At 49.6% G+C, this 27,849-nt stretch overlaps 1 protein-coding gene across 14 annotated transcripts in view; it reads right to left on the reverse strand.

Moving 5' to 3' along the window:
• Positions 1-27,849, reverse strand: part of DENND2B (DENN domain containing 2B) — a 180,634-nt gene that overhangs the window by 24,587 nt on the left and 128,198 nt on the right. For 13 of the 14 annotated variants that reach the window (XM_068556571.1, XM_068556576.1, XM_068556565.1 and 10 more), the window contains 4 exons: positions 27,197-27,301; positions 10,784-12,043; positions 7,247-7,383; positions 5,907-5,984 (listed from right to left, as the gene is read on the reverse strand). In XM_068556571.1, the coding sequence (XP_068412672.1) occupies positions 5,907-5,984; positions 7,247-7,383; positions 10,784-12,043; positions 27,197-27,301 (1,580 nt within the window). The remainder of the gene's footprint in view (positions 1-5,906; positions 5,985-7,246; positions 7,384-10,783; positions 12,044-27,196; positions 27,302-27,849) is intronic. The other variant, XM_068556574.1, reaches the window with a different exon arrangement.

Genomic DNA, 27,849 nt, shown 5'->3' on the forward strand with positions numbered 1-27,849 from the left:
AAAAAGACAATGGTCATCAATCCCCTTTTGGCATAAACTCTCCTGCTACGACACATGGGAGATGTGAAAGGCCTGAAAGGAGTTTGGGCTGGAGGGGTGGGGTTGGTGGGGAGTTCTTGTTTCCCTTCTCAGGACTCAATTCTACAATCCCTGGCAGTAGGTAGGCACTGTATTGGCACTACGAGAAAATCACAGGAAGTCCAAAGTATAGTCCCTGTCCTTGAAGAGCAACCCCTTCCCACAAGCCATGCCCTCCTGCCCCTTTCCTGCCAACACATACCTGGACTTTTCTAAAATACAATACTATCATGAGCAGGGTCAGTCCTGGAACCACAGTCGTGCAGCAGAATCACAGTGGTGACGAGGTCCACGGGGACTGTGAGTAAATACTGCCCTCTACTGCCCTTCATCTTGTCTTTCCTTAGCCTCCCCTCGGTATCAAGGCCACTGTTTGGGACACAGGTACTAGTGGCCAGAATGCGGCTTTGCTGGAGGTGGCACACAGGAAGCTGCTAGCAGGGCTCACTCCAGCTTCTCGGATCAGCAGCGGGATTGAGCTTGGGTGATCACTGAGCCCCAGGGATGCCTGCCCGTGCCTCCCACCATAGAGGAGTTCAGACGTCACTTCTCAGGGAGCAGACAGAAGAAAGAGCCATAGACTAGCCACAAAGGCCACTGGGTGTGTAAGCTTTCCCAGGATAGGACACAGGAGAAAAACCAAATCCCTACATGCTTCTTCCAGATTTTTCCATTTCCAAAACCAAGATCTCCCCCAGTTGCGGTATCTACTTATTACTATCATGGAAAACCACCATGAACTTAGGAAATGCCTTTACAGAGGTGTAGGGGGGAGGGATGGGGGGGCTGTGAAGGGGGGATTTCGGTCACAGCTAATTACACTGCCATGGGAGCAATACAAATCTCTGTAAACTTATGAGTCAAAGATGGGTCAAGGAAGGATTTGGGACTGAATTAAGTGATTCCCAACACCAGCAGAGTCCCCAGCAATTGAACAGACGTTTTCCTGTAACACAGTCATGGTATGAAAATGACTTGTCTCCATTCCAGAGCCCTGACTAAGCAGAGCTGGCCCAGCAACCCTGCCTCCAGAAGCCAAATATGAAACCTGGCATCCCCTGCATGTTTTCTCCAGCCTACCCCACTGTGGGCACTTCGGGAGGAATCAGGATAGACTCTGTATGTCTTGGTCCCTCTCCAACATATATCCTACAGCAGTGAGGTTGGGGGACCAAGGACGGGAGAAAGCCAGGGCATAGTCTTCCTGATCCTGTGAAACAGGACAGAGCAGAAGGGGTCAGGAAGAACATTTATTCCAGGCTCATCAAATCCAAACTGCTTTGGGCTGGATGACCAGCCAGAGTCCTTATCATCATCCCCCAACCTATAGGACGACTCTGTCTCAACTCCTTTAGAAGAGTTGCTCCAAACTACTGACACTTGGGGCTGGATAATTCTTGTGGTGGTGGACTATCCTGTGCATCTGAGGGACGTTTAGTAACAACCCTGGCCTCAATCCACTAGACAGATGACAGTAGCATCCCCAGTTGTAACAACCAAAAAAATGTCTCCAGACACTGTCAAATGTCCCCTGAGCAGATGGGTGGATAAATGGATGATGGGTGGATGGGTGGACAGATGGACGATGGAAGGAAGGAAGGAAGGAAGGAAAAGGAAAGGAAGGGAGGAAGAAAGGAAAGGTGGATGAGTGGATGGGTGGACGAAACTGTATGCCCATCCCCACCCCCCACCCCCCCCCAATTAAGAACCACTGCTTTAGATAGATGTTTCTAAACTTCCTAATAGCTTCTGAGTGCCATGACGTGAGTCCCAAGGCAAACCCTCTTTTCCTCCCTCCTTCACTCCTTCTCCTCTCTCCCTTCTTTCTTTCCCCAGAATCAAAGCTGTGAACATTAATATAAAATCCAAAGCTCCGGACTTCCCTGGTGGCGCAGTGGTTAGGAGTCCACCTGCCAATGCAGGGGACACGGGTTAGATCCCTGCTCTGGGAAGATTCCACACGCCACGGAGCAACTAAGCCCGTGAGCCACAACTACCGAGCCTGCGCTCTAGAGCCCGCGCGCCACAACTACTGAAGCCCTCACGCCTAGAACCTGTGCTCCGCAACAAGAGAAGCCACCATGATGAGAAGCCCGCGCACCGCAACGAAGAGTAGCCCCCGCTCGTCGCAACTAGAGAAAGCCCGTGCACAGCAGCGAACACCCAACACAGCCAAAAAATAAATAAGAATTTTTTTTTAAAGTTTAAAAAAAAAAAAAATCCAAAGCTCCAAGAAATAGATGCAGGAGACTGAGGCCCAGGGAAGTAACAGATGCACATCAGTGATAACCTGGGAACTGAAAACAGTTGGGAACACCAGGCTCTCAAGCCCAGTGTTGCCTCTGGAAACTAAATTTCAGGAAAGCCTTAAATGCCTGCTCCTCCCGACTGCCCAGCCCTAACGTCAGCCTCTTTCTTCTCCAGCAAGGTTAACATCCTCTCTGATATAACCAGGCCACTAATCATTTCTCCAGGAAATGACGGCTGGCCCTGGCCCAAGCCCTGCCTCCCAGCCTTAGCTTGGGCCCTTCACAGCCCCCGTTCACCTATTACTCTCAGCTTCCTGGACTGTTCTGACTACCCTTCTGGAGCTGCCTCACGGAGACACTCCCAGCCATCTGTCCAGGTGGTAAGGGTGCCCAGGGGATGCAGATGTGCAGAGACCAAGCAGTCCCCGAGGCCTAGAGCCACTAAATGGAATCTGCTGAGAGCAAATCAATCCCAAAGCAATGGCTCAGAGCTGGGAGAGGAGGAGGGCTGGAGAGCCGGGCTCGGAACCTTCTCTGGAGGAGCAGAGCCACAGCGAAGCAGAAGAAGCTGGAGCCGAGGGGAGAAACCTGGGGAAGCTTTGGCAGGGACGTGGATGGGAGACCGGAAGCCTGGCAGACCTCAAGACTTTCACCTGCATTCTTGCCCACGCAGCTTCCTCGAGGGCACTCCACGCTGCCCTTGGAGAGAGAGAAGAGGTAGGCCCTCCTCCCCCGAGGCCTGGCCTGAGCAGCTCCATCTCATCAAGCCCAGCTGTGGAAGCCAGAGGTCTCAACCTTTCCCAGCTTTGCTGATGAGACAAGGGACAGGGGCATCGCCAAGAATTTCTGCTTTGCACTCTTTTAAAGGCGCTGGTCAGAGCCCAGACTTATCATGTGGATCCTCTTGAAGGAGGAACCCAGTCCCACCTAGCCCTGCCCCCACTCCTCCCGACGTCTCCTTTGGTCACTAACCACAGGTGCCAAGCACCCCACCCCCCAACAAACGCACAACTGGAAGAACCAGTTAGAGAAGGGGTGTGTGTCTGTGCACAAGCACTGAGAATTTCCCCAAACGGAATCTTAAGCTTCCCAGACCACACCCATGGCCAGGGCCATGGGTCTGCAGCTTCCCTCCCCAGCCCTCTCCTGCTTCCAACCAGCTGTTTCTCCTGGTTCTCAGCCTCTTCCCCTCCCTCGCACAGTGGAGACAGGGCCAGATTAGGGGCCCAACTCCCCCGACAATACATAGCACATCAGATGGGGAGCTCTAAGGGGCCAGTTGTTACCACCCTCCGAGGTTGGACAACATTTACCAACTGCCCGGGCACCGTTCCCTGGACTGCACCTCTGGGCGGCAGCCTCTATGCTGTTAGATGTCTCTGTCTCCCAGCCTTGGGACAAATGAGAGAAGAAGGCAGAAAGAGCAGAGGCTCAAAAAGCTTTGCAGTAAGGCTGACTGGCTCCGTCCCCAGCTCCCACCCCGCTCAAGTTCCTGGAAACTCTCCCTCAGCCCCAGCTAGCTGATGGGAGTGGGAATCTCTGCAGGAATGCAGCCCAGGCTCCTTGGTCAGGCGCCGAGGCCACTCCACATAACTCTCTAATAAGCTGCTTCCTTGGGTGCATTTTTAACTGTCAGGCTCAGAACGCAAACGATTATAAGGCTTTGTAGGATAGCAGCATCTTCCAGAGGCAGATGTCAAATTGGACAGGCGAGAATTAACCAGCCCCACAAAGCAACATGGCAGTAACTTTATTTCTGAACCACTCTATTGCAAATTAGCAAGATAACCTCAGCCTGCTTTGGAGTATCTCACCCCAGTTCCCAAGGTGTCGTGCCTGGCATGGGAAGGAGGCTAGCACACTCCCCAGGGCCCCTCGTTCAGGTCCAGGGCTCACGGAGAAGACGTGTTAGTGTCTGGGCCAACTGGCCCTCAGCCTCTTACAGACCAGGAACTCCAGACCAATGGGCTGGTCCCCGAGACAAAGACTCAGCACGGGAGCTCTGGCCCGCGCCCACCTCCTGCCGCAGCCCGATTATCACACCCCCAGAACAAAGCTCCATCTGGCCCTGGGCAAGGGAGGCAGCACAAGAAAGAGCTGGATAGTCCCAACCCGAGCACCTCAGCCTCGCAGAGCACAAGCTGGGCCAAGAAGACAGAGAAGGCTCCCAGGAAGTCAGGCACTGGTCAACCGGAGGCAAAAAGTGAAAGTGACATTCAGAGTTCAGCAACAAGGGCCCCCCACCAGAGCCTCTACGGGGGTGGGTCCAAATTCTTGGGCCTGTCGCCAGGGAAGGAGAAAGGGTAAGTCAACCAGAATCTGAGAGAAAGAGAGATATTCTCCCTTGTATTTCCCTCTAGCCTCCCTGGTCAGGTCTAGAAGTTCAGACGGGGCTGCTAGGGGGACACTGAAGAAGAAAAACGTGCCCAGGGCACTGAACAACCGGAGACGCTGAAGCCCACCCTACCCTCACACCACAAGGGCAACGCAAAACACCCAGGTGCCCTCCCTCCTCCCTCCTCCCCATCCCTCTCCCCCCACTCTCTACACAACGCTCCAAAGACCCAGAAGCTAGCTGAGCAGCTAAGGAACATGCCCCAGGCCCAACCCCAACCTCACCTCGTACCAGCCCTCACCCCTAGCTTCCGGCTCGTCCAGCTAAGAAGCAACCAGGCTGCTCCTCTATTCTCTTGCCTCCTTGAGCAACATCTCGACGTGGCCGGAAGTCCCCTCCACTGAGTGAGGAGGCTGAGGCTCAGATACGCTAGCCTCCCCCCTTCCTCTTCTAACCTGACCTCGGGACGCCCAGAGAACGGTTCCGTTGCCCAGAACGGTGCCTCCAAAATTCTCACCGCCCGCCGTGCCCCACACACACCACACACCGTCCCCAAACAACCCCGAACAGAGCCCTGCAGTTATGGAACTCTGGACAGGGAGAAAAGGTTGAAGCAGCCCTTTCTCTGTTCCAGCTCAGCCGATGCAAGAACATTCCCCCGCATGAGATCCCTGGGCAGCACAGAAAGGCTGCAAAGCCTCCTCCGAGAAGAGCGAGCAGTGAGGCCCCAGCGTCGGCAGCGCCTGGATCCTGAGCGGGGGCAGCTGAACACTGGAGTCTGCCCTGTCCCCTGCGGCAGCCACACCGGGTGCTCCCAAGGGCCCTGGGCAGCAACGACACGTGACAGTTCCTCTCAGACTGGAGGAAATAGACCTGTACCCTGCTCAGGGGTGGGAGGCAGATGGGGCTGTGCCCCTGATCCCCACAGCTCTGGACCTCAGCTCTGGGCGACCGCGCATACAAAGCTTTTTCCCAGTAGTAAAGGAAGAGGCCTCCCTCCCCAAACCCGTTTGCTGTTCTGGGGAATCTCGTTCCCACAGTCCTTCTGATATGACCGAATTTCGGACGGCTACATACTGTACACTCCCATCCTGGGAAAGCAGTGCCTGTGTGGACCTGAGCACTGATGCTGGCTTCCCAGAAATCCTGGCCCAGCAAGTTGTACGGAGAAAACTGGGAAACTGATGGCTCCAATCAAATCAGGGAATAGAGGACCCTCTCTTCCGAAGATTCCACAGTCTTACCTGGAGGGTTCTCCACTAGGGCCACTCCTCTCTGTATCATGCTCACTAAGACTATGTTCTTCAGCCCCCAACCCCGGCCTAAGGCAGAGATAAGAAAGAGACAGAGATGAGGGCAGGAGCGGTCAAGGGCAAGGGCACTTGACCTTCCTTTCTCTTCAGAGACCTACGCTGAGACACACGCTTTACTTGAACAAAACTGAAGCCCCCCACTGAAGAGAATGAGGCCAGAATTAAAATAAAGGCCAAAAATAAACCCAACCCAGCCTAGACAACGGGCTTTTTGCTGTTGCTCAAACACAAGTTTGGCAACACAACATTCTCCCAGTTGTTGGAGGGCCATTCTCCACGGTGTCCTACATTGCTGACCTTCTGAGCAAGAGGAATTAACGGTTCCAGACTATCTTTTCAAAGATGTTTATAGAGCAAACAGCCTTGGAAGACAGTGTCTCCCTCCAGGGCAGAGGCAGATTTGTTTGCTGACCAGAATGAAAAGGATAAGGTCTCCTTATGGGGCAAAGGTTTGCTAGCAGCCCCTTGAAAAGCTTGGGGTTTCCTAAGCTTGAGGTTCCTCAGCTGGGATGCAGACCCACCACGTGTGCAGCCTCTACCTGGGCCTCCTCCCCACTGCTGCATGGGACTGGCGAGCAAGGGGAACCCATGTGAACATCAAGCTCACGTGGCCTGCTGTGCCATGAGTAACAAAGTCCTTTGTCTGTGATCCAAGTGTCTGTGTCTTCTGCCAGCATCTGTGAACTGGGGCAGGCTAGACTTGTTAGCTTGCAGGCAGAGTGAAATCTCAGATACTTTCACAGTTCTGACACCACTTACTTTAAGGGAAGAGTAGGTGAGATACATATTAAGGACCAGGCATTGTGCTAGGTGCTTTGATATATATTTTATCTCATTTAATCCTAACAATAATCCTGTGAAATGTTATTACTATTATTATTGTTGTTGTTACCATCAAAATATCATCATCACCATTTCATAACAGAAAAGGTTCCAAAAAAGTTAAGTGATTTGCCTAAGGATACACAGCTAAGAAAGGGCACCTGTTGGACTCCAAAGCCTTGCGAAAATAAAAGGAAGGGATGATGTGGTTTCCCCCTTCTTGTGGTCCCAGAAGCCCTTTGGGTTCCGATTCATTCAAGGCCAGGCTTTAATCTCTTAGCTGCTCAGTCTTTTAAGCTGCTTTCTCTGATGCCCGTTTCCTGGAGAAGTTCCAGAAGCTGGGCCAGGTCTGCCCACAGCGAATGAAGTGGAACCTGGAAGTGCCCCTCCTGCAGCCATTCCTCTGCAGCACCACAGACAAGCCAGCCCGCCACTCTACCCCTGCTTACCCACAATATCTTCATAGGCATTCTCTTCTAAAGTGCTTTTGGATCCAAACTTGGGTTGGCTCTCAGTACCATTCTCAGTGGGAGAAGAGGGGTACAGGGACTGGAGACTGGATGCATCCTCAAACTCAAAGGATTTTCTGCGGATAACAAAGAGTTTGAGTCATTCCGGCGGAACCCGACTCCTGCTGCCCTGGTGGGGAATGGCCAAGGGCAATAGCAAAGACCGGAGGTCCTCCTCACAAAACCAGCTACTGAGCAAAGCATCAAGACGGATCCAAACTTGCCATCCAAACGAAGAGACAGATGGTCTGAAAGGCCCCAGCCCCGGTGCCTGCAAATAATACCAATAACAACTACCACAGCTGAAAGGGATGTTACGTGTCAGATGCTGTGTCATATGCTCTACACACGTTAGCCCACTAATCTTCACAATGCTGCTACTAGGTATCATGCCACTTTTAAGACTGATTAGCTGGAGGCTCAGGGAGATGAACTGATAGAGGTAAGACTCGCCCAGGATGTCTGACTCCACGGTCTGAGCTTTCGACTTGGGCCTCCAAGCCCCAGAGAACATCATTTTTGAGAAGTATCTGCCATTACCAGAGGAATTGAGTGCCTCACCTGCTCTTAGAGTCTCACGTCATGCCTGTATCCGAGCAAGGTCTCCGGCACTGGGTAGGCAGAAAGGGCTCAACATTGGATGGGTGATGCTCAGGGCTGTTTGGGGGTTGGGGAAGCAGCTGGTGGTGGATGGTTTGTTGAAACAAGAAGGCGCTGAGCCCTCAAAACAAATCACACCACTTCTGAGGTAGAACTAGGAGGGGGCACTTGCAGCCAGCAGCTACTTCCATGACCCTGCTTCCCTTCAGCTCGTCACCTGCTCCTTTCCATCCCCCAAATAACCTTCCCTTCTACTGCAGAATTTCAAAACCACAGCTGGTTAGCTTCTCAGACACCCTGAGCCCACAGTACCCTCTACTCCTCCCCTTCATCAGGGAGGTTCTTCCCTTCAACATCTAAGGCTTGGTCCCAGCTGCACGCTCTCCCTCTCCAAGGCAGGTCCCTCCCAGGGAGGGAGAGAAGGAAGTGCACTGACTGAATCCATCCTCTCACCCATTAACACCTCCCTCATCTTTGGGAACCATTAGACCTTTCAGCTGATGCAGTCCTTTCTCTCTTGTTTAATGAACAACACCCCAAGGGCCCTGGGGTGCAAGTCAAGGACTAAAAGTGTCCTAAAGGCCACATCTTGTTCTCAGCTTGCCTGGCTACCGTGCAGTCCTCGACACAGACAAACACCTCACGTTGGCCCTCTCCTCCCTCCCCTCTGTGACACGGTCCCTCCTAGTTTTCAACTGCGTCTCAAGCTCCTGTGAGGGATCCCCTTTTCTGCTTGCCTCTTCAATGCCACGGTCTCAGAGTCCTGTCTTCAGGACTCTCTTTCTCACTCTGCACTTTCTGGGGCCCCAATATTGACGACCATCACCATATCTACCATTTCTACCGCGATGACTCCCAGATCTCTCTGTCACTGGCCCAGACTTCTCAACCAGCTAAACACCCAATGGCTGAGCACAGTGGTTCCTGAATGTTGGCCCGCAGACCACTGCTGGTCTGAGAGCAAGCTTTCACTGATGTATGCAGTGGAGTCAACATCTTATGCAGGCGGTTCTCAAATCAGCAAAGGACACAAGTCACGTTCAGCCAAATTATCCTCGAAAATCCCTCAGGAAGGTTCCATGTCGAGGACCAACACACTGTCTTTTATTATAACTGATATAGTCAGTTAAAAACAGATTTCTTTTCCTTTGGTTGAATAGCAGAAATATATGGCTTGTATTTTTTTCTTAAATAAAGAAGTATATTAAATACAAGAATCGTACCTGGCACAACAGATACAAACTTACTACTTCATGCTCCTCAGGGGAATATGCTCACTGTGTGGAAAGGCAAATAAAACAGCCTGTGCCTTTTGAACTGTTTTTCTTTTTTCTTTTTTTTTTTTCTTTCCAAGAGCACAGATTTAAATTTGCTGTTAATTCTTACTGGAAGTGACTCCACCATATATGGTATATGTGTGTGTATATATTATAAATGTAATGTGTGTGTATGTGTAGAACCTTCAGGTTGATGTAACCTCCTCCCATCCCCTTTTTTCACCTAGCTAAATGCTTCTTGCTCTTCTAAATTTAGCTCAGCAACTCCCTCTCTGAAGAGGCTTCCCCCACTCCCCACTCAGATGCCTCTTCCTCTGGGTTTCCGCAGCATCCCACCCAGAGGTGGATCAGGGCACGCAGCACAGCATCTATGATTTATTTATACATCTACCTCCTGCACCAGATCACCAACTCCTTGAATGGAAGAGCCACATCTTCTGTGCCCCTGTGTCCCCTTGACCAGCACAAAGCCTTGGTGCACAGCAGGCCCCAGACAGATATTTCTAGAAACAGATGACTAAAGACAAAGCAAACACTCTTGGCAGGCTTGACGTAAAGAGTCCGTGAGCATGCTGAGGTGGGCCAAAACGTGGGATTACCGTTAGCCAAGGGCTCTTCTGCCTCATGAGTCTGAACCTTTGTGATGTCTTCCTCTCTGCACATGGCAGGAAAGTTTCTATATGAGATGGGATATGCTGGATGGAAGCCTGAACTATGGGGTCAGATTGAAGAATCTCCAGAAGCCAAACAAACCTGAATGCCCACCTGACTCTGGGTTAGAAGAGAAAGGCAGTGAGGGGTAGGAGGACAGGCCTTCCAAAGGAAGCTGGCTCCCAGCCTACTCCAATTCAGAGAACAAGATGCCTGTCATCTTGCACCAACTCCAGCTGCTCCAGCTCCCAAGTCACTAAAATTGTGGAGATGGCCCGGGTACTCCAGTGTCAGGAATGCTGAGACTGACCAGGAAACCAATGTGACCAGGTCCTTCTTGGACATGGCCAAGAAGCAGATCAAATGTTCTTTCTCTCCTTTTTCCATCAGTCTCCCCTTTCAGGATCCAAAGATCCCCTCTTCATATAAGCCCAGGGTTCCTGTATGGCCAGGCAGCCCTCAGGAAAGAGGAAATCATGTTAAATGTGTCAACACTTCTGTGTTAATGGTAACATGCAATATTTAGATAATGCTTCAGTCAAAGAAGTAAATCTCTAGCTGGCTTTTCAGGTAGTTATGAGGCTAAGATCTTACTAGTCCTCAAGGGACTGCCAATTCTATCTAAAAGTAAGGTGGCCCTACCCTTCCCACAGAGGAAGTTCCGACAGGGCTCTACCCCAAAGGCCAAACCCAGCCAGCATGTTCAGTACACAGCATTTGGAAGAAGCGCTTTCACCCTCCCACTCACGTTGAAGTATCCTTACCCCGCAAGAGCAGAAGAACAGTCAATCTTTCTCACCTAGCTCATGCTTCACCTAACATTATTTGGTGCTCCAGAACTTATAAAGCACTACTGACTGTGACCCACAACTAGAGTCTGCTTCTGCATCCTCTACTGACAAGAAAGCCGCCGGGCCCAGCTCTATGTCACCGGAGGGGCATTCGTTACCTGCTCTGGGACTTGCGGTGACCGCGCATGTCCTTCTTGGGTCTCCGGGTGACTGGTGGGGCTGGGGTGGAGGGCAGGGGGGGCGGAGCAGCAGGTGTGGGTGAAGGAGGTAGACCATTGCTTGGCTTACTCTTGGGGTTCTTGTCAGCCTCATATTCAAAGGTGCGCTTGGGTTTGGGGACAGGGTTCACAGCGGGATCAGGGGAGCTCTTCGATGGCAGCAGCTGGGAGGCCGGGCTATTTCCAGGGGTCCCCGGCTTCGTGGAGCCACTACCTTCCCTCTCTGGGGGTGAGCCCGCCTCCCCCCCAACGCCAGCCACTCCTCCTGCCCGGCTGCCAGCGCTCACACTCGCGCTCCCTGTCGGTTCCTCCAAGGTGCCCAAGATCTCAGTCTTCCTTCTCCCTCGGTCTACACTGTAGCAGCTGCTGGGGAGCTGGGGAAGCCCCCCACCCGGCTGCTCCTTCAGGGCCTGTTCAATTTTCTGGATCCGACTCAGCACCGCTGAGCTCTCCTTCCTGCTGCCGTGCCCCCTGAGGAAGGCACTGGGCTCACTCCGGCCTGGTCGTTTCTCCAGACGGTAGAAAGAGTCCCGGACAGGGAGTGCCTCTCCCTCCTCCTCGGTCTCAGGGTAGGAACACTCAGAGAAGGTCCTGCTCATCCTCCGGAGGCCCTTGAAGTCGAAGGTCTTTTCTGAGCTGCAGGGGGACGGCACCACACTGGGACAGCCCACACTGGGGCAGCCCTCACTGGCCACCCACTCGCCCCCAGAGCCCTCCCGCTTCTCTCCACAACCGCTCATCCTGGGCGAAGCCTCTCGGCGACCCTCCCATGCTGAAATCTTCTCCCGGATGCCCAGGCTGTGGGCACGGGGGCCGGTGCGGTTCAGAAAGATGCTCCGTGGGCCCACTGCTGACCCCAGGGACGGAGTGCTCTGGGCGAGGGGGAGGCAAGCAGCTACTCCCTCTACATCCTGGGCTGACCCCTGGACATTCTCCTTCTGGTCCTCTCTCTTGCACACTGAAGGGCTTCTGTCCAAATAACCGAAGCTGGTGGCCTTGAGGGGACAGACGGGTGGTGAAGTGTCTGGGGAGGGGGCTTGAGGATTTTGGGGTGAAGGATCACGGGGATGCCAGTCCTTGAGGAGCGGCCGGGAACTGCAGCGGCTTGGGTACCTGCAGGCTGACGTTTCACTGTCACTGAGCGGGTAGATGGGACTCCTCGGTGGGGAGAGAACTGGAGGTGGAGAGACTGACTGAGACCTAAGCGGGGGGGAAAAAAAAAAAAAAAAAAAAAAAGAAGAAGAGAAAATGGCAGTGAGTGGCCTGACAACACTGTTTCATTCTTAAAGAGCTCAGCATCCCTTTCCTATAGGACTCGCAAGCTCAAAGTACTGTATGCAAGTAACGGACCTTCCAAGGCTGTCCTCAAGGAAAGAAACAGCTCCTTATCCACAGCAGGCTAAACTCAATGGTCCTCTCTGCCCAATTCATCCCTAGAGACCCTGAGTACTGTCTGCAACAGAAGCCAGTTCTATGACAGGCCAGGGCATCCCCAAAGTCCACATCTGTCAATCAGAGAACAGTAAGATCAGTGGTGTGCTGCTAAATGTTGACCAATCGGCTCCTTGGGTGAGAAAGCATAGATATGTAGCATCTGCCAACTTCCACAGTATAAATATTCCTACTATGGCTGATTTCAAACTACCAATGTGACCTCATTGGATGTGGACTTGGGAAGAAACACTAATGATCAACTCTCACGAACTGTTACAAAGCATCTCCAGCATGCCATTTCCCAAAGTGGCCCCAAATATGCACTCAAGCCCTTTGATCTATCTCCTTGACAAGCCCCATCTCCCCCGAGGCTTCTGCTACTAGACGCAAGATACCGCACCTCAGCTTGGGTCTTGATCAGAACTCAGATTCCTGAAGGTCTCAAAAGGATCAGGAGGGCCCTTCAAGAAAGAATCCTTTCCACGCTCTCATTGAGGAGGCTAATGGGGAGGGGAGACCAACTCCTTCGCAGCTCTAGCCTTTAGCAGTGGCATCGTATCAAACAAGCATCAGCCATTCCCCAGCTCCAAATCAACACCCCGGTCTTAGCAACTATCGGGAACAGTTCTAAATAAATGTTTTTACCTATATTTACTCATTGAATCTTCACAAAAACTCTGTCTTATTATTATACCTTATTATTATCTTCATTTTGCAAATGAAAAACACTGAGGCATACAAAGATCAAATATCTCATTCAAGGTCTCTAGCTGGTACGTGGTGAAGCCAGGACTACATTATACTGCTGCTCTAAAGAGGAAGCAGTGGCCTCTGCCATCTTTGTGAACTGCCCGGCCCCCCAGACATAGGTCAGCAGAAATCCCTGCAGCACTGAGCACAGCCCTGTCTCCAATGTAGCGTTTGTAAGTATCAGGGAACCTCTTAGTCTTCCCTACTGGACCACGATTTCTTCCAGGTGGAGGGACACATACTCAGTGTCTAGAAGGTGCTCAGTAAATGATGAACAGATAAAGACACGAAAAGGTAAAGGTGAGCTTACCGAAGAGAACCATGGGCATACTTCCTCTTCAGCACACTTTTCTAGTTGTCTACTAGGGTCCTCACTGTCAACTTTCAGAATTTTTCCCAAACCGTTTTAGTTCAAAGACAGCAGGGCTTTGCCAACACTGCATGCTACCGAGGCCTACCTGACCCTAATGCTGTGGCCCTCAAAGCCAGGCGGTCCAGCCTCGCAGGCTCCAGAGCGCCACGCCATCCGCGGAACGCAGCCAGCTGCCCCTGAGCCAGGCTGCAGTCACTGCTCCATCACACACAGAAAACTGCAGCTCGGGTGAGTCAGGGATTGGCCAGCAATTCCCTGTTGGGTCATAGCCTCTGGCTGCCCCCGATCAACAGGAAACCTCAACATGCTTAAGTTGTTTTTAAAAGGGCAAGTCAAACAAGAGCCCTCCTACGTGTACATGGGCACAGATGAGAGAAATTCGGTGCCCAGCCAAGCCGATGACCAAAGACACTCAGCTCAGCAAGGAGGTGTGAAAAGAGTAAGCCTCGGTACTCCCTAGGGCAGGCAGTGGTAGGGCAACGAGCCAAGCTTGAGCCTGGGGAGAGCCCAACCTATTCACGGTCGAGAAAGGCCCAGGCCCCTCACTTTTTTCACAGAACCATGGATGCAAAAGGTCATCAGTCCAGCCCTGGAAGCCAACAAGTGTCCGGGCTACACAAAGGACTCTATGTTTCAGTTATTCTCCGTTGGAGGCGGGAGAAGATGCCTTTTATAGAGGATGACCTTATCATGTGTTTATTCATTTAATAAATACTTAGTGAGCACCTACTATGTGCCAGGCCCTGTTCTACATGCTAGATACAAGAATAAACAAGAGACAAAAATTCATGTCCTCATGAAGCTTGAATTCTAGTCGGCAATGGCCAGTACCTAATGAGACGCAGAATCTTTTAGGAAGCCTTTTCAAACTACATATGCCTCATTTCTCCAGACGTTTTGATAAATGCTCCCCTAGCAACGTATCTCTTTAACCCTCAAGGTGAGAATTCACCGGTCCATGAAGCCACCTATGGGAGGGTGGAGGGGTGGGGGGTGGCTCCCATGGGGGACAGAAAAATGGTGAGAACCTCTGGTCTGTTTGATTCCAGCATGCTTCCGATGATTTCAGAAAGGATGATTCTGTAACTTCCCTCAGTAGTTCAAACATGGAGAAATTCCCACAAGTTAAGAAATTCTCTCAATGCCTAGTCTGCTTTAACTGAGGTTTAGTTTTTCTCCTCTGGTGAAGGATAAAACAGAGAAGAGACGGGTCCTTTCCTTTAAAGGTCCTGGTCTTCGGATCTTTGCTGATCTGGGGGCCCAGAGCTGCAAGTGCTCCTCGCCTAGCCACCTCACACAGGCCAGGCCCAATGTGCTCCAGCAACTCAGGGTGAAAAGGGGGCCTGCCTATGCTGACCTGGAGCCCGGGCATCCCCCGGTTCATCACAGAGAAGGCAATGTTCACTCACTCTACGATCATAGATAAGGCCCTGCCCTCATGGGGCTCCGGATGCTCACCTGAGGGTAGAGCTCACTGCATCTCTCTACATGTTTCTGATTCTACCTGTTATCAGGAACATGACCATGGGCAAAGCCACACACTCCCTCTGAGCTGCCAGTTTCAATTCCTCAGAATTGTTCTAACTGTATCACAGGGTTGTCGTAACGGGCACATGTGACTATGGATATGAAACGATGTCATACATTGTAACTCATTATTACTGTTAATTATTAGTAGTAAGTTTTTCACCAGGTTATCTAGGCCAGTTGTTCTCAGTAGAGGGTAAGAACATCACAGTTGCAGGGTTTAAGTTCCAGCACAGCCACTAACAAGTTACATGACTTTGAGCAAATAACTTTCTCTAAGCCTCAGTTTCCTTATCTGTAAAATGGAGGTTAAAAGGACACATATCTCAGAGGATTGTTGTAAGGAATAGAGACAATACGCATCAAGTGTTGAGCTCAGTGGCTCACACTAGTACTCGATCTTAGCTTAATAATTACTAATATTAACAAGGAGCTGCCTAATCAGAATAATCACTTGGCAAACTTTTTAAAACAGTTTACCTCTGTCCTTGGATTCTAAACATTTGGGGTGTGAGGGGAAAGGAGTAAATTAAATATGGCCATAAATTCTTTGCAGCTCATGCTATCAAAAGGTTGAGTCTATTCTTCTGCCCCTTGAATCTAGGCTGACCTTGTGATTTGCTTTGACGAATAGAATATGGTGGAAAATAAGTTGTCTCAGTTCCAAACTTGAGGCCTCAAGAAGCCTTGCAGTTTCCGCTTCACGCGCTTGGAACGCTGCCCTGAGACTGTCACGTAAGAAAGCCAGTCTAGTGTTTCAGAGGAGGAGAGGCCGTGCGCAGCATCACTGAGGTCCCTCAGCCGACAGCCAGCCGCCACATGGGCCTGACACATGGTGAGGTCATCTTGGACCCAACTGAACCAGCTACATGAGCGAGCCCAGGGGAAGCCAGTAGAGGAACTTCCCAGTGAACGCACAGAAACACGAGAAATCATAGGTTGTTCTAGCCCACTAAGTCTTAGGGTGGTTTGCTACAATGCAATAGTAAAATGATGTGGTGGGAAAGGCACTGCACTGTGTGTAATTGGCCCTCCCCCACCCCAGTGCAGGACCAGGGCCCTGGGCCTTCCATCCCCGTGCCTCTCTCTTCCTCCACTTCCCTACAGACCAGCTGCCAAGGTCTGAATGTTTGGACTGCATCCCTCTCCCCCTCTCTCTCTCGCCCTCCTCGAGGCTCTGGCACTCTTTTGGGAGTCTCCCCTGAACACTCCCTAGAAATGAAGCTAGTCCTGCAATCCCAAGAGTCAGCTTCCATCAGTGCTTGCTCCCAGGTTGAGGGAGGGCTCAGGAGAATCTGTTACCTAGAGAACAGGGAGGCTTAAGGAGGAACACACTGGGGGCTAGCAGTCAGGATGCGTGTGTCCTTGTGACAGTGAGTTTACACAACAGGTGGCACCTCCTTGGCATGGATGGGAGAGGGTGCTCACTCTTGGGCTTCAGTTTCACTCTCTAGTTGTTTCCCAGTTCCTCAAACTGAGGTCGGAAGTGAAAGCAATTCTCCCCCTGTTGGACAAGGAAAGACTATGGCCAAGAGAATGACAGTGCTGGGACCCAGGCTGCCTTAGGAAGCCAAGCACCTGAGCAAAGCCTTCTTTTGGGTCTGGTCTCCCATTCTGCCACTGACCGTCTCCAGCTTCACTTCTTCAGGGCTCTTGAACAGCTCCTTGCCACCCTTCCCTGAACCCTGAACAAGGGAACAAAGGAAGCCACCTACTCCCCAGGCCACAGTGTGGTAACTGTACCAGGCTTGAGACACACACCTTGGTTCTTCATCCATTCAACCAGTATTTACTGAGCACCAACTATATATCAGGTACTATTTTAGGCATTAAGGATTGGCAGAGACTAAAAATAGACAGTCTCTCTCTACAGGTTACACTCTTTTTTTTTTTTTTTTAATTTATTATTTATTTATTTATTTATTTATTTATTTATTGGCTGCGTTGGGTCTTCGTTGCTGCACGCAGGCTTTCTCTAGTTGTGGAAAGCGGGGGCTACTCTTCGTTGCGGTGCGTGGGCTTCTCATTGCGGTGGCTTCTCTTGTTGCGGAGCACGGGCTCTAGGTGCGCGGGCTTCAGTAGTTGCGGCACGCGGGCTCAGTAGTTGCTGCGCGTGGGCTCTAGAGCGCAGGCTCAGTAGTTGTGGCGCACGGGCTTAGTTGCTCCACGGCATGTGGGATCTTCCCGGGCCAGGGATCGAACCCATGTCCCCTGCATTGGCAGGTGGATTCTTAACCGCTGTGCCACCAGGGGAAGTCCCTCTACAGGTTACGTTCTGGTAGAGGGAGACAGTATGGCTTTAGTTGTCTCGAGTGAACAGACAATAAACAAATCAACCCTGTGAGATGGTTGTGGGGCCAGTGAAGAAGAATAAAGCAGGGTAAAGGGGTAGAGCTTAACAGTGAAGCAGATCAGGGGAGACCCCTCTGCCAGGGAACATGTGAACAGAACCTTGAGGAAGTAAGCAATGTGTATATCCGGGGGGGGTAGTGGTGGTGGGGAATGTTCCAGGCAAGAGGAGCAGTAGGGCAGAGGCTTGAGGCAACTGCAAACTTACTGTACTCTGGGGGCAACAAAGGGGCCAGTGTGGCCAGCGTGGAGTAAGAAGAGAAGGAGTGGGCTGGAGATCAGTCAGAGGCACCAGAGGATCCCATGGACCAACGATGAGGCTTAGGCTTTTACTCTGAGAGAGAAAGGAAGCTCTTGAAGGGATACGAGCAGAAGAATGACATGCTCTGACTCCATATGAGAGAATGAAGTGTAGGGATGCAGGGGTGGCCACAGGGAGATTACTTAAAGGCTACTGTAACAATCCAGGCAAGAGGTTACAACCGCTTGGATTAGATCGGCAGATCTATCAACATCTATCTTGAGGGCTGTGCCAATCAGAGTTGCTGACGGAGTGGATGAGAGGTATGAGAGACAAAGGGAAGTCAAGGATGAATCACAGTTTCTGGCCTGAGCACCTGGTAGAAAGGAGTCAGGGTTACACCTTTCCATTTCGGATTCATCAGTAGTATATAGATATTATGTAAAACTATACGGCTAGATGAACCATCAAGGGAGTCAGCATATCTAGAGAAGTCCAAGGGTTGAACCCTGGGGCACTCCAGCATTTCCAGCTCACGTAGAGGAGGAACAACTAGCAAAGGAAACTGACTGGGAAGAGCACGTAGTGAGGAAGGAAGGAAACCACGAGGAGTGATATTCTGAGACCTTCGAGAAATAGGGAGTGATCAGCTGAGCCAAATCTGCTAACAACGGAGCAAGGGAAAGACTGCGGAGTGATCCCTAGATTTAGGTAGTCACTGTGACCTTGAGAAGAGAGGTTCTGGTGGCAAGGCAGGGAGGGAAGCCTGACTGGAAGGAATTCAAGAAATGGAAGAGAGAAAGTGGAGATAAAGAGCTCGGACAGCTCTTTCAAAGGGTTTCCCTAAAGGGGGAACAAGGCAACGAGGTGGTAGTTAGAGGGGAATGTGGGGTACAGAGCGTTTTGTTGGTGGGTTTGAGATCAGTTATTACAGCATGCTTAAATGATGACTGGAATAATCCAGTAGAGAGGGGAAAAGCTGTTAATGCAGGACAAGAGTATAAGTGCAGGCAGTGAGCAAAGTGAGCAGGCAATGAAGGGCTGGGGACTCAATGCCCATCTACAAGGGGCGTCTTAGACTGAAGAACCCCATTTGCTCTCATTCCCACGTACCCAGGCTGAGTGTTTTCTCACACGATCTCATTCCTATGCTGCTTTATGCTTCCTTCACCGTGGCTTTGACTCCTGCATATATTTCCAATTCATTCCACAGAGGGAAGAAAAGATCCAGAAATGTTCTTTCTTCCTGTCCTTCAAGCATCTGGATCCAGCTTCCTCTCCAACCTCAATGATCTACTCAATGCCTAAGTCCTATCAATTCTACATCCTTCACATCTCTCAGATCTGTCCCTCCTGTGCCATTCCCACTGCTACTGCTGCTGCCTTGATTCAGATCTTATCTACCGGGACCATTCAAACAAGCTCTCAACTTCTCTCTCTGCTTTCGGTCTTAACCCAGTTCCAAGTCCAGCCTCTCGTCTCCTGACATCTTTCAAAAATACAAAACTCATCATGCTTCAAACTCCCCACTATATACAGAATGAAATGCAAATTCATCGGCATGGATCACAAGGCCTCCATGATCTGGTCCCTATTTTTCCTTTATCATTTCATACTGTCTTTTCCTCCAAACAGATCTGCATCCCACTCGTAGTCACATCAAACTCCTTGCTTTTCACAACTTTAGGCCTCCACGCATTCAATATTTCCTTTGCCTGCAGTGCTGCCTTGTGTCCACTTACATGTCTCTGTAACTCCTCTATGGAATCTCTCTTCACCCTACCCCCCTCACCCAGGTGGAGATGTCTGATTTTTGATGCCTCCACTGTGCCTGGAAAAATGTCTATTATGGTACTTGTAACACTTTACTGGACTATATTTTTCCTCACCTGCCTCCCTTACTAGACTATGAGTGAAGCTACTTGAAGGTGGTGACAGGGTCTTGTTAATCTTGGTATCCCCTGCTCTTTGTACTGCATCTAGAATTTAGTAGGAATTAATGTATTTGTGCTGAGTGACTAAATGAATGAATACAAAAATAAATGATTAAAACCTAGGTCTCCTTATTACTCCTCAGGGCATTGCTTACAGACTTCGTTGCCTCTCTCTTTGTGCCATATGACCTGAAGAACAACACAGAAAGGTACGCAAAGCACTTAGTGCAGCCCAGCATGGCTGTCAGTCCCTAAAGCCCTCTCCCATAAGGCAAAAATCGTACCCTAGACCAAGAGTCTAGAGACCTGGGTTCTGCTCTGGTCCTGGTTCCATCACTTCCTGGATGGGTTCATGAGCAAAGTCACCTGAATTCTCTGAGTGCTCCCTGCCTTGGAAACATGGAGTCTTAACCACTGGACCGCCAGGGAAGTTCCCTCAGTTTCTTTATCTACAAAACAGGAGGAAAACACTTGCTCTGAGTATCCTCACATACTAGCTGTGTGACTAAAATGATGTAAATTTTAAAAGTGTTTGAACACCATTAAAAGTTCCATGAAGACAGAAGAAATATAAAAGAAAAGTAAATACACAGCAGCTAAGACACTTAATATGCTGCTCTTATCACCTCTTTATTGCCCTTTATTCTAAAATCTCAGAGCTTGCCCCTGGGGAGGCAGACACTGTGAAACTGGGCCCTCGTGCCACCACCTTGCCAGCAGGCAGCCAGCTCTGCTCCTCAGCAAAGGCGTGGATGCCAACGCTGCAGCACATGACTGGCCAAATCCAACATTTACAGGAGAGGGAGTAAGATAAACAGATAGAAGGAGAAAGAGAGAAAGGGGGCGGGGGAGAATGCAAAGGAAATTTAACAGAGGAGCATAAGCACGCACACACACGCACACATGCACACATGCACACACACACACACACACACACACACACACAAACGTATAAGACAAGTGAGCAGGACAGAAAGGGCATGAACTAAGGTAGAATGAGAAACAAACTTAAAGAGAGGGCAACGTGTGTGTGCGCATGCACGTGCACATGTACAGACAGAAAGTGAGAGTTAAAGTGCAAAATACGTGCCCTTCCCTCCAGTACTGTTTCACAAGAATACAACCCAACCCTTGGGTTAGTGACCTGGGCCATCCTCCAGTAACATAGCAGGAAGCATTCATGCCAAGGGACACCCCATGTATTGTCAAGGTCGCCTAGGGAGGGACTTTTTGGGAGGGAAGGCTGTCTTTAGTCCTTGATGACAAGACAGTTCTGAGCTCAGCATGCTCTGGCCACAGAGCTCCTGAAGTGTCAGTATCAGGAAGCAAACCAAATTGGGGCCAGTTGGAGAAGGCTCCTGGGAGTCCAGGAAACAGCCCCAGAGGCACCAAGATGGGCTGTGGGCTCCATGAAGTGAGCCTGTCCACAGATTAAAGTTACACAGGGCCCAGCTTCCAACATGCCTAGTCCCTACTGAGTAGGTGTCTAACCTGCTTCCAAATGGAACTGCCTGGGAGTTGGCCCACCACCCTCCCAGGGCTGCTCAGCTAAAGCGGGTCCTGGTGGCTCAGCGGGCAGCAGCATCCACCCATCACTATGTGACCGCCCCAACTCTGGAGATGGCATGCTCACTGCACTCCCCCAAGGCCATATTCTGAGGCACCCAGAAGGAGAAAAGGGAGCAAGTCTGCCTGAGTCCTATCAGCAAGTCCAGAAGTTTGTTCCCCAGGCCAGAGCAGGGGCTCAGTTCAGTAACGGACATCCCACTCTGGGACAAAAGGCAAAAAGTCAAAAAGAGGGTAACACTCACAACTTGATCATCTTGCTCCCAAATGGCTGGAAGCCCTCAGTAGGGTCCAGGACAGCCTCATCCTCCATGTGGGGCTACATCTGGACCACTACCTACAGAGACTCAAAGTCAATCACAGCTTGTCAGGGTAAGTAGAACAGTAGCTAGGGTCAGAGCAGAAACTGAGTCACCTTGTCACCTCCACAAAGCACATCTACCTGCCTGTCATCTAGCTGATTTCTAGGGAAGCACAAGGAGAATTGGTGAGCTCCTCTCTGGGAAGGAACCCCAGGTCCTCTAGGAAGTAATGGCAATGAACATAAAGAGAGCATTTATAAGACAGACGCCTTCTCTGAGACAGGTAAAAAAAATGATGCCTTATGGGAACGTCCCCAGTGCCCTAGTCCAGCAAAAATGGAACTGCTGTATAAAGCAGAACCAGGCACTATGCAAAGCCAAGAGGGAGAGAAAGGTAGTTGCAGGAAACCGTGCTAAAGACATTTGTGATGGTTTCAAAACATGGTCCCCAAATTCTTTGACATGCCTGCTGTCAACATGACCGCTTCTCTTGAACCTGGGCTCTGTGATTGCTTGACCAATAGAATATGGTAGAACTGAATCTGTGCTACTTTTCAGGCCCAGGCCTCAGGAAACCAACAGCTTCTACTTCCTGTCTCTCAGGCTGTGAGAGAGCCCAGGCCATGTGGAGAGGGCAGGTGTTCTGATGGACAGTCTCAGCTGGGGTCCCAGCAATAGCCAGCATCAACTCCCAGACATGTGAGGTAAGACGCCTCCAGGAAACACCAGCCCCTGGCCACTGAGTCACCCTAAGCCTTGAAGTCTTTCCAGCTGAGGTCCCAGATATCATGAGCAGGGAGCAGCCATCCCTGCAGTCTCTGTCTGAAATCCTAAACTACAGAGTCTGTGAGCATAATCAAATGGTTGTTTTACACTATAAAATTTGGGGTAGTTTTGTAGCAGGAGATACCTGACACAGATTTGGGTACCTAGAAGTGGAGTGCTATTGACACAGAATCCTAAAACATTGACCGTGGGACTGGGTGATGGCTGTTGGGGGTGCTTAAGGCAAAAATAAGGAAAACGTTAGAAGCTAGAGGAAAGGGGACCCTCTCAATGTTGAAAAGTTTGGCAACTCTGTCACCTGTGGTAACATGGGAAATAGGAAGTATATCTAATATATTAGATGAACTAGCCAAAGACATTTCCAGGCAGAGTGCCGAAGGTGCCCTCTGACTCCTTCTCGCTGTCTCTAGTGAAAGGAAAAGGAGATGAGCCAAACAGGGAACTGTTTTCAAACAAAATTTAAAGGAAACATAAATGAGAAAGGGCTTTCTGAGTTAGAAAATAAAACTTGTTTCAGTCTCTGTCTCTCTAGACAAGAAAAAATTCTCAAATTAATAAATGGCTTCCAGATTGTGGTGACGGTTCCATTCAGTGGGTGTGTGTGTGTGTGTGTGTATATGAACTCATCAAACTGAAAACTTTATTCTTTTGGTTTTTTGTTTTGTTTTAACATCTTTATTGGAGTATAACTGCTTTACAATGGTGTGTTAGTTTCAAACTGAAAACTTTAAATTGCGTTTATGGTACTTTAATTATCCCTCAATAAATCTTTTTAAAAAAATCTAGACTGGGACTGAAAGATCCTTTGCCAAGACCTAAAAAAGACTTAAAGTGTTGCCTCACAGAATCTTACACACACACAGACAAAAGGCCTTCTAAGGATCTTAAGGGTGAGCCCTGAAGAGCCTCTGTAAATAATAAGGCCTCTAAGACTCTTAACAACCATCGTCCCATAGCAATCTCACAGGGAAAAATCCACTTATCCACCTTCTGAAGTACCACAAGTGCCATTTGGAGGCTCTAAACCTAGGGTTCTAAGAGTGAATACAGAGAGGGGAGGGGAATCCTTCCTAGCTGAGTGGTCAAGAAAAGGACTGGGAGGAAAGTAACATCTGCATCCAGACTGGCAGAAATGTAAGGTTCGCATTAGAGAGCAGTGCAAGATTAAGGTAGAAAGAAAAACCAGGGCTTTTTATGAAAGCCTTAAAAAGCAGGCCAAGTTTGACTGTATCATAGATGACAGTAGTTTTTGAGCAGGGAAATCCCAGTCATGTTTACAGGGAGGTGAATATAGAGGTACAATAAAATAACAGAAGGAACAGGAGAGCTAGGCTTGCGTTCTTCCCCCCGTTAGCTTTGTATCCTTGGGGAGTACCTCCTCTTCTCTGTGTCTGTTAGCCAAACTGTCAAACAAGTGGGTGAGACCGAATGAGCTCTAAGGTTCCTCTTCAGCTCTGCCTTTCTCAGAGTCTATGGACTGAATGGAAAGGGAATCCAAAGTTAACAAGACCTATCATGGAAGATACTGTAAGGACTCAAATAGTACAAGTAGCCTGTGCTCTAAGAGGCTGATCTCCCAGCCATCTAGACAACTGGTCAACAAACAGTTAGTCTTCTAGGTACCAGGCACTGTTCCAGGCTCAGAGGAGACAGAAAGCAGTCAAAGTCCTTGACCCCAAGAAGTTTACACTTTTACAGGCACCCAAGTTTCCCACATATACATCCAGAGGTAAAGTTTCCAAAACACAATACAGACAGCCTATATTTTCAAGTCACAATGATCCAGATGCTGGAGTTTCACAGTGAAGAAGCTGTTGAGGAAATAAGCAGGCATGACAAGTCTTCTGAGAACAGCCCCTGCTGCCTGCCAAGTCTCACAGTACAAGTGAAATCTCCTGAGAGCAACAAGTGGCAAAGTTTACCCCACCTAGATGGCCGAACTAGCTCTCAACATAACACTTTCTTAGCAACCATTAGCATGACCATTTCTTTTTTTTTTTTTTTTTTTTTGGCTGCATTGGGTTTTTCGTTGCTGCATGCGGGCTTTCTCTAGTTGCGGCGAGCAGGGGCTACTCTTGGTTGAGGTGCGCGGGCTTCTCATTGCGGTGGCTTCTCTTGTAGCGGAGCACGGGCTCTATCTAGGTGCGCAGGCTTCAGTAGTTGTGGCATGCGGGCTTCAGTTGTTGTGGCACACGGGCTTAGGTGCTCTGCGGCATGTGGGATCTTCCCAGATCAGGGCTCGAACCTGTGTCCCCTGCGTTGGCAGGCGGATTCCTAACCACTGCGCCACCAGGGAAGCCCAGCATGACCATTTCTTAGCAAGCAAGTCACTAAACTGCTTCTAGTCCCACCCAGGTCATCAACACCAACATCATAAAGCCTGATCTCTGGAATTCAGAGGAGCTTTGAGAATCTCACCTCCCACCCCCAGAAATGGATGCAGCCAAATCTAACGAGCTGGAGTGGGAACAGCCTGTCGGGAGGTGAAGCAGCTAAGGGTGAAGCAACATGCCCCTTTGGCCTCACTAACAGAGAGAAAGGGAAGCCTGCTCCAGGAGACCAAAACATAGCAAAGAACAAAACTTTGGTGGTAAAACGAGAGGTTCAGATTTCCTCCTCCTGCATATCCTGCCAAATCAAGAATGGTCTATAAAGGAAAAGGAAGAGAATAAAGTAGCAAAACACTCCTAAGAAGCTAATAATGGAATGGAATCTAGGATCTTTACCCCAAACTAGCTTAGTGGTGGCACCAGGTGAAGTCTTATTCAAATTAAGGATATGGCCTTGCAAATACGTATCTTGGCATTTCCACAGGGTCCCATTTGCCCGTCCCCACCAGTTTTCCATGCCCCAAAGTACCCCTGCCCCCAAAGCTAGATACAAATGCCTCTCAGTATCATCGGGTTCCTCTGCCTCCGTCTGGATGATGCAGACAGAGGTCCCCAAAGCAGTCAGGGTTCAAAGGCCCAGCTTTCCAAGGCCCTAGCACCCCTGCACTCCCCAACCAAAGTTCCGGTCACACCTGGGAGTCTTTTCTCACTGGAACTCCTGGGCTGGCAATGATTAAAGGTCCCCAGGTCACAGGCAAATGTCTACTGGAAGGTCAGACTAAGAAACCTGGGTGCCAAGGTCACCAAACCAAACTGAAAAAAGAGAATGGATCACCCCTCTTTTTTCCCCAGTGTCCACCAAAGAGCCCAGCACCTAGGAGGAGAGCCCTCAGAGTTCACTGACAACTTCCTAAGAGCAGTCCCAGATTTGGCTGGGGGTGAAAGCAGCCAGAGACACCACCAGATGATAATTTTGAAATAATAACAACTACAGTGCAGCAGTAGCCTCTGAGAGAAGGCTGTAGCTAGACACAGAGGCCTGTGACTCCATGCCAAAAGCCCAGGAAAGGAGGGAGGGAGGGAGGGAGGGAAGCGGAAAGGTGGCAGGAAGGAAGGGAAGTGAAGACTTAGAAAGGAAAAATGCCTTTTTTTAGGCACATCAGAGGCTCAGATATTTACAAATACCATCCGTCGTGTTATGATGGCAAGCAGGCTGGGAAGCTAAAGGAAGAGCAATTTCTAAAAATGTTTAAAACATGTAGGTATATACTCCAAATAGAAACTAGGGTGCCTGTCAGCAGTTCTGATTCTGCTTTGTGACTTTATATAAACACTGCATCTCCCATCCCGGTCCCCACAAAGTGGAAATTAGAAGAAAAAAAGAATACTTGAAGGAGTTGAGGGCTTCTGTGTACAGTAATTTCTAATTCAGGTGCTAAATATACTATTTCTTTTAATTTAAGAATAAAATGGTAAAATCACACACAATGCTTATTTCACCCATACAGTCTCATATAAAAAAGTTGGGAACCTTAATTCCCAGTCTCTATCTGCCAACTCAGAGTCAGACTGCAGAGTAAGAAACGCCACCAGACTGGGGGGGAACCCAGCAAAGTGGTTCCCGAGAAGTAGATAATGGGAGACAAAGACTCTGAGATCTAGACCTGTCTCTGCCTTGGCCACCGACATGCCCTGGGAGAGGTCAGTTTTTCTATCTGCTTTACCCAAGAGGTTGTTGGTCCCTGCCATCCTCAGCCTCACCCAGTTCAGGGAAGCAAGTATGCAAGCAACTCTAGTCCAGGTTAGACGGGGTGTGTGCGCAGGGGGTGTTCTTACTGGTCTTGCTGCCACAGAGTAGATATTCAATTTGTTTGTGTAAGCCCCAAGCTCTTATGTACCTAACAAGTCAGAATCTATCAATTTCTATTCGGTTGGCACAGTCAATCCAGACCATTTCCACTGGGACCAAACCCTGCACGTATGGTGTACAGAATTCCTCTTGCCTCATTCACGCCAGCCACTCCCCAGGGGCCACATCCTATGCCCCATTCTACCAACCATACCTGGATATTAGCTCTGAACGAACCAAACATCTACCACTACCTCTGGCCAGACCTGAGTGTGTGCCACACTCCACTGGACTCAGCCTGGTAATGCACAGCCCAGACCTCCAGGAAGGAACTAGCCCGACCCCAGTCTACGATGAGCATCCATCTCATCTATCCATTCTAGTGGCTGAGGTTCCAAAGGCCAAATTTGCCCAACTGAGATTCAGCAGAAGGGGCTATGAAAGGTACATGGCTTTAATAAAAGAGGTTCTTCTAGGACAGCAGCATCCAGCCTTGGCCAAGACCTGAGAAGCCCTGGTGAGAGTTGTACAGCTATCTGCCAGCTCTGGAAGCTTCTACCCCATCACTGGGAGGAAGCTAACATTTACTGAGTGGCTTTTTGCCAGGCACTATGCTAAGCACTGACATATATTATCTCATTTAATCCTCACAGAAACTCTGTGAGATAAGTACTATTATTATTTTACAGATGAGTAACCAAAATGTTAGAGGGCATAAGAAAATGCCCTGAGATCTCACTATTTGGTAAGTAGTTAAAGTTTGGCTCAGATTATGCACCTCTACGACTGTCCGAATCATGATGATAATCATTTACATTTGGCAGGAATCCTATCCAGGACACAGGTCATTAGGTGTCCTTTGATGCTACCCTCCAGGGAGCCCCATTCCCTCAGCAGTGCTCCCCGACTCACCTGCTCAGAGTCCCTCGAGGGGCCTTAGTGCCTCCAGCTCCGTGGGTGATACTGGAATTCTTGTTGGCAGTCATGGTCATTTCTGCTCTCTGCAAACACAGAGCCCTGCAAAGAAGACGAGACCCATAAGCCAAGTTTCCATGGGCAGCGAAAAGCACCTCAAACATTTCCAGATGACCTCCAAAACTGCCAACAGGGTTTCTGTGGTGGTTAGCAGGAACCACTTTCCCACATATATTTAATTTCATGTGTTACAGATTAAGAGCCTCAAGGGATCCCTGATCTGGGTTGGGGAAGAGTCTGTGAGCTAACAGATAACTTATCACTTCACAGAAAATGATTTTAAAAACTCCATTTCCATCCTGCTTCTTCTCATTTCTTAAGTTAGAGTTTCCCAAACTTCTGGCATGCCATACAGTCTTTATGAATTTCACCATATTTGCATACCTCCTGAACAATCATCTACTCAATGTTTTTCTTTAATCAACTTGAAACTGACTTACTTTTCTTAAAATATTTAACCTTGTTCTAAACAATTAATCATTGAAAAATATTTACTGAGTGAGTACCCATGTCCTAGGCACTGCCATCCAGCAAAGAATGAAACAAAGTCTCTGCTCTCATGGAGCTTACATCCTAGCGGAGGGAAACAG

This window comes from Eschrichtius robustus, chromosome 11 (genome assembly GCF_028021215.1).
Source record: "Eschrichtius robustus isolate mEscRob2 chromosome 11, mEscRob2.pri, whole genome shotgun sequence".
In the NCBI taxonomy this organism is placed as follows: Eukaryota; Metazoa; Chordata; class Mammalia; order Artiodactyla; family Eschrichtiidae; genus Eschrichtius; species Eschrichtius robustus.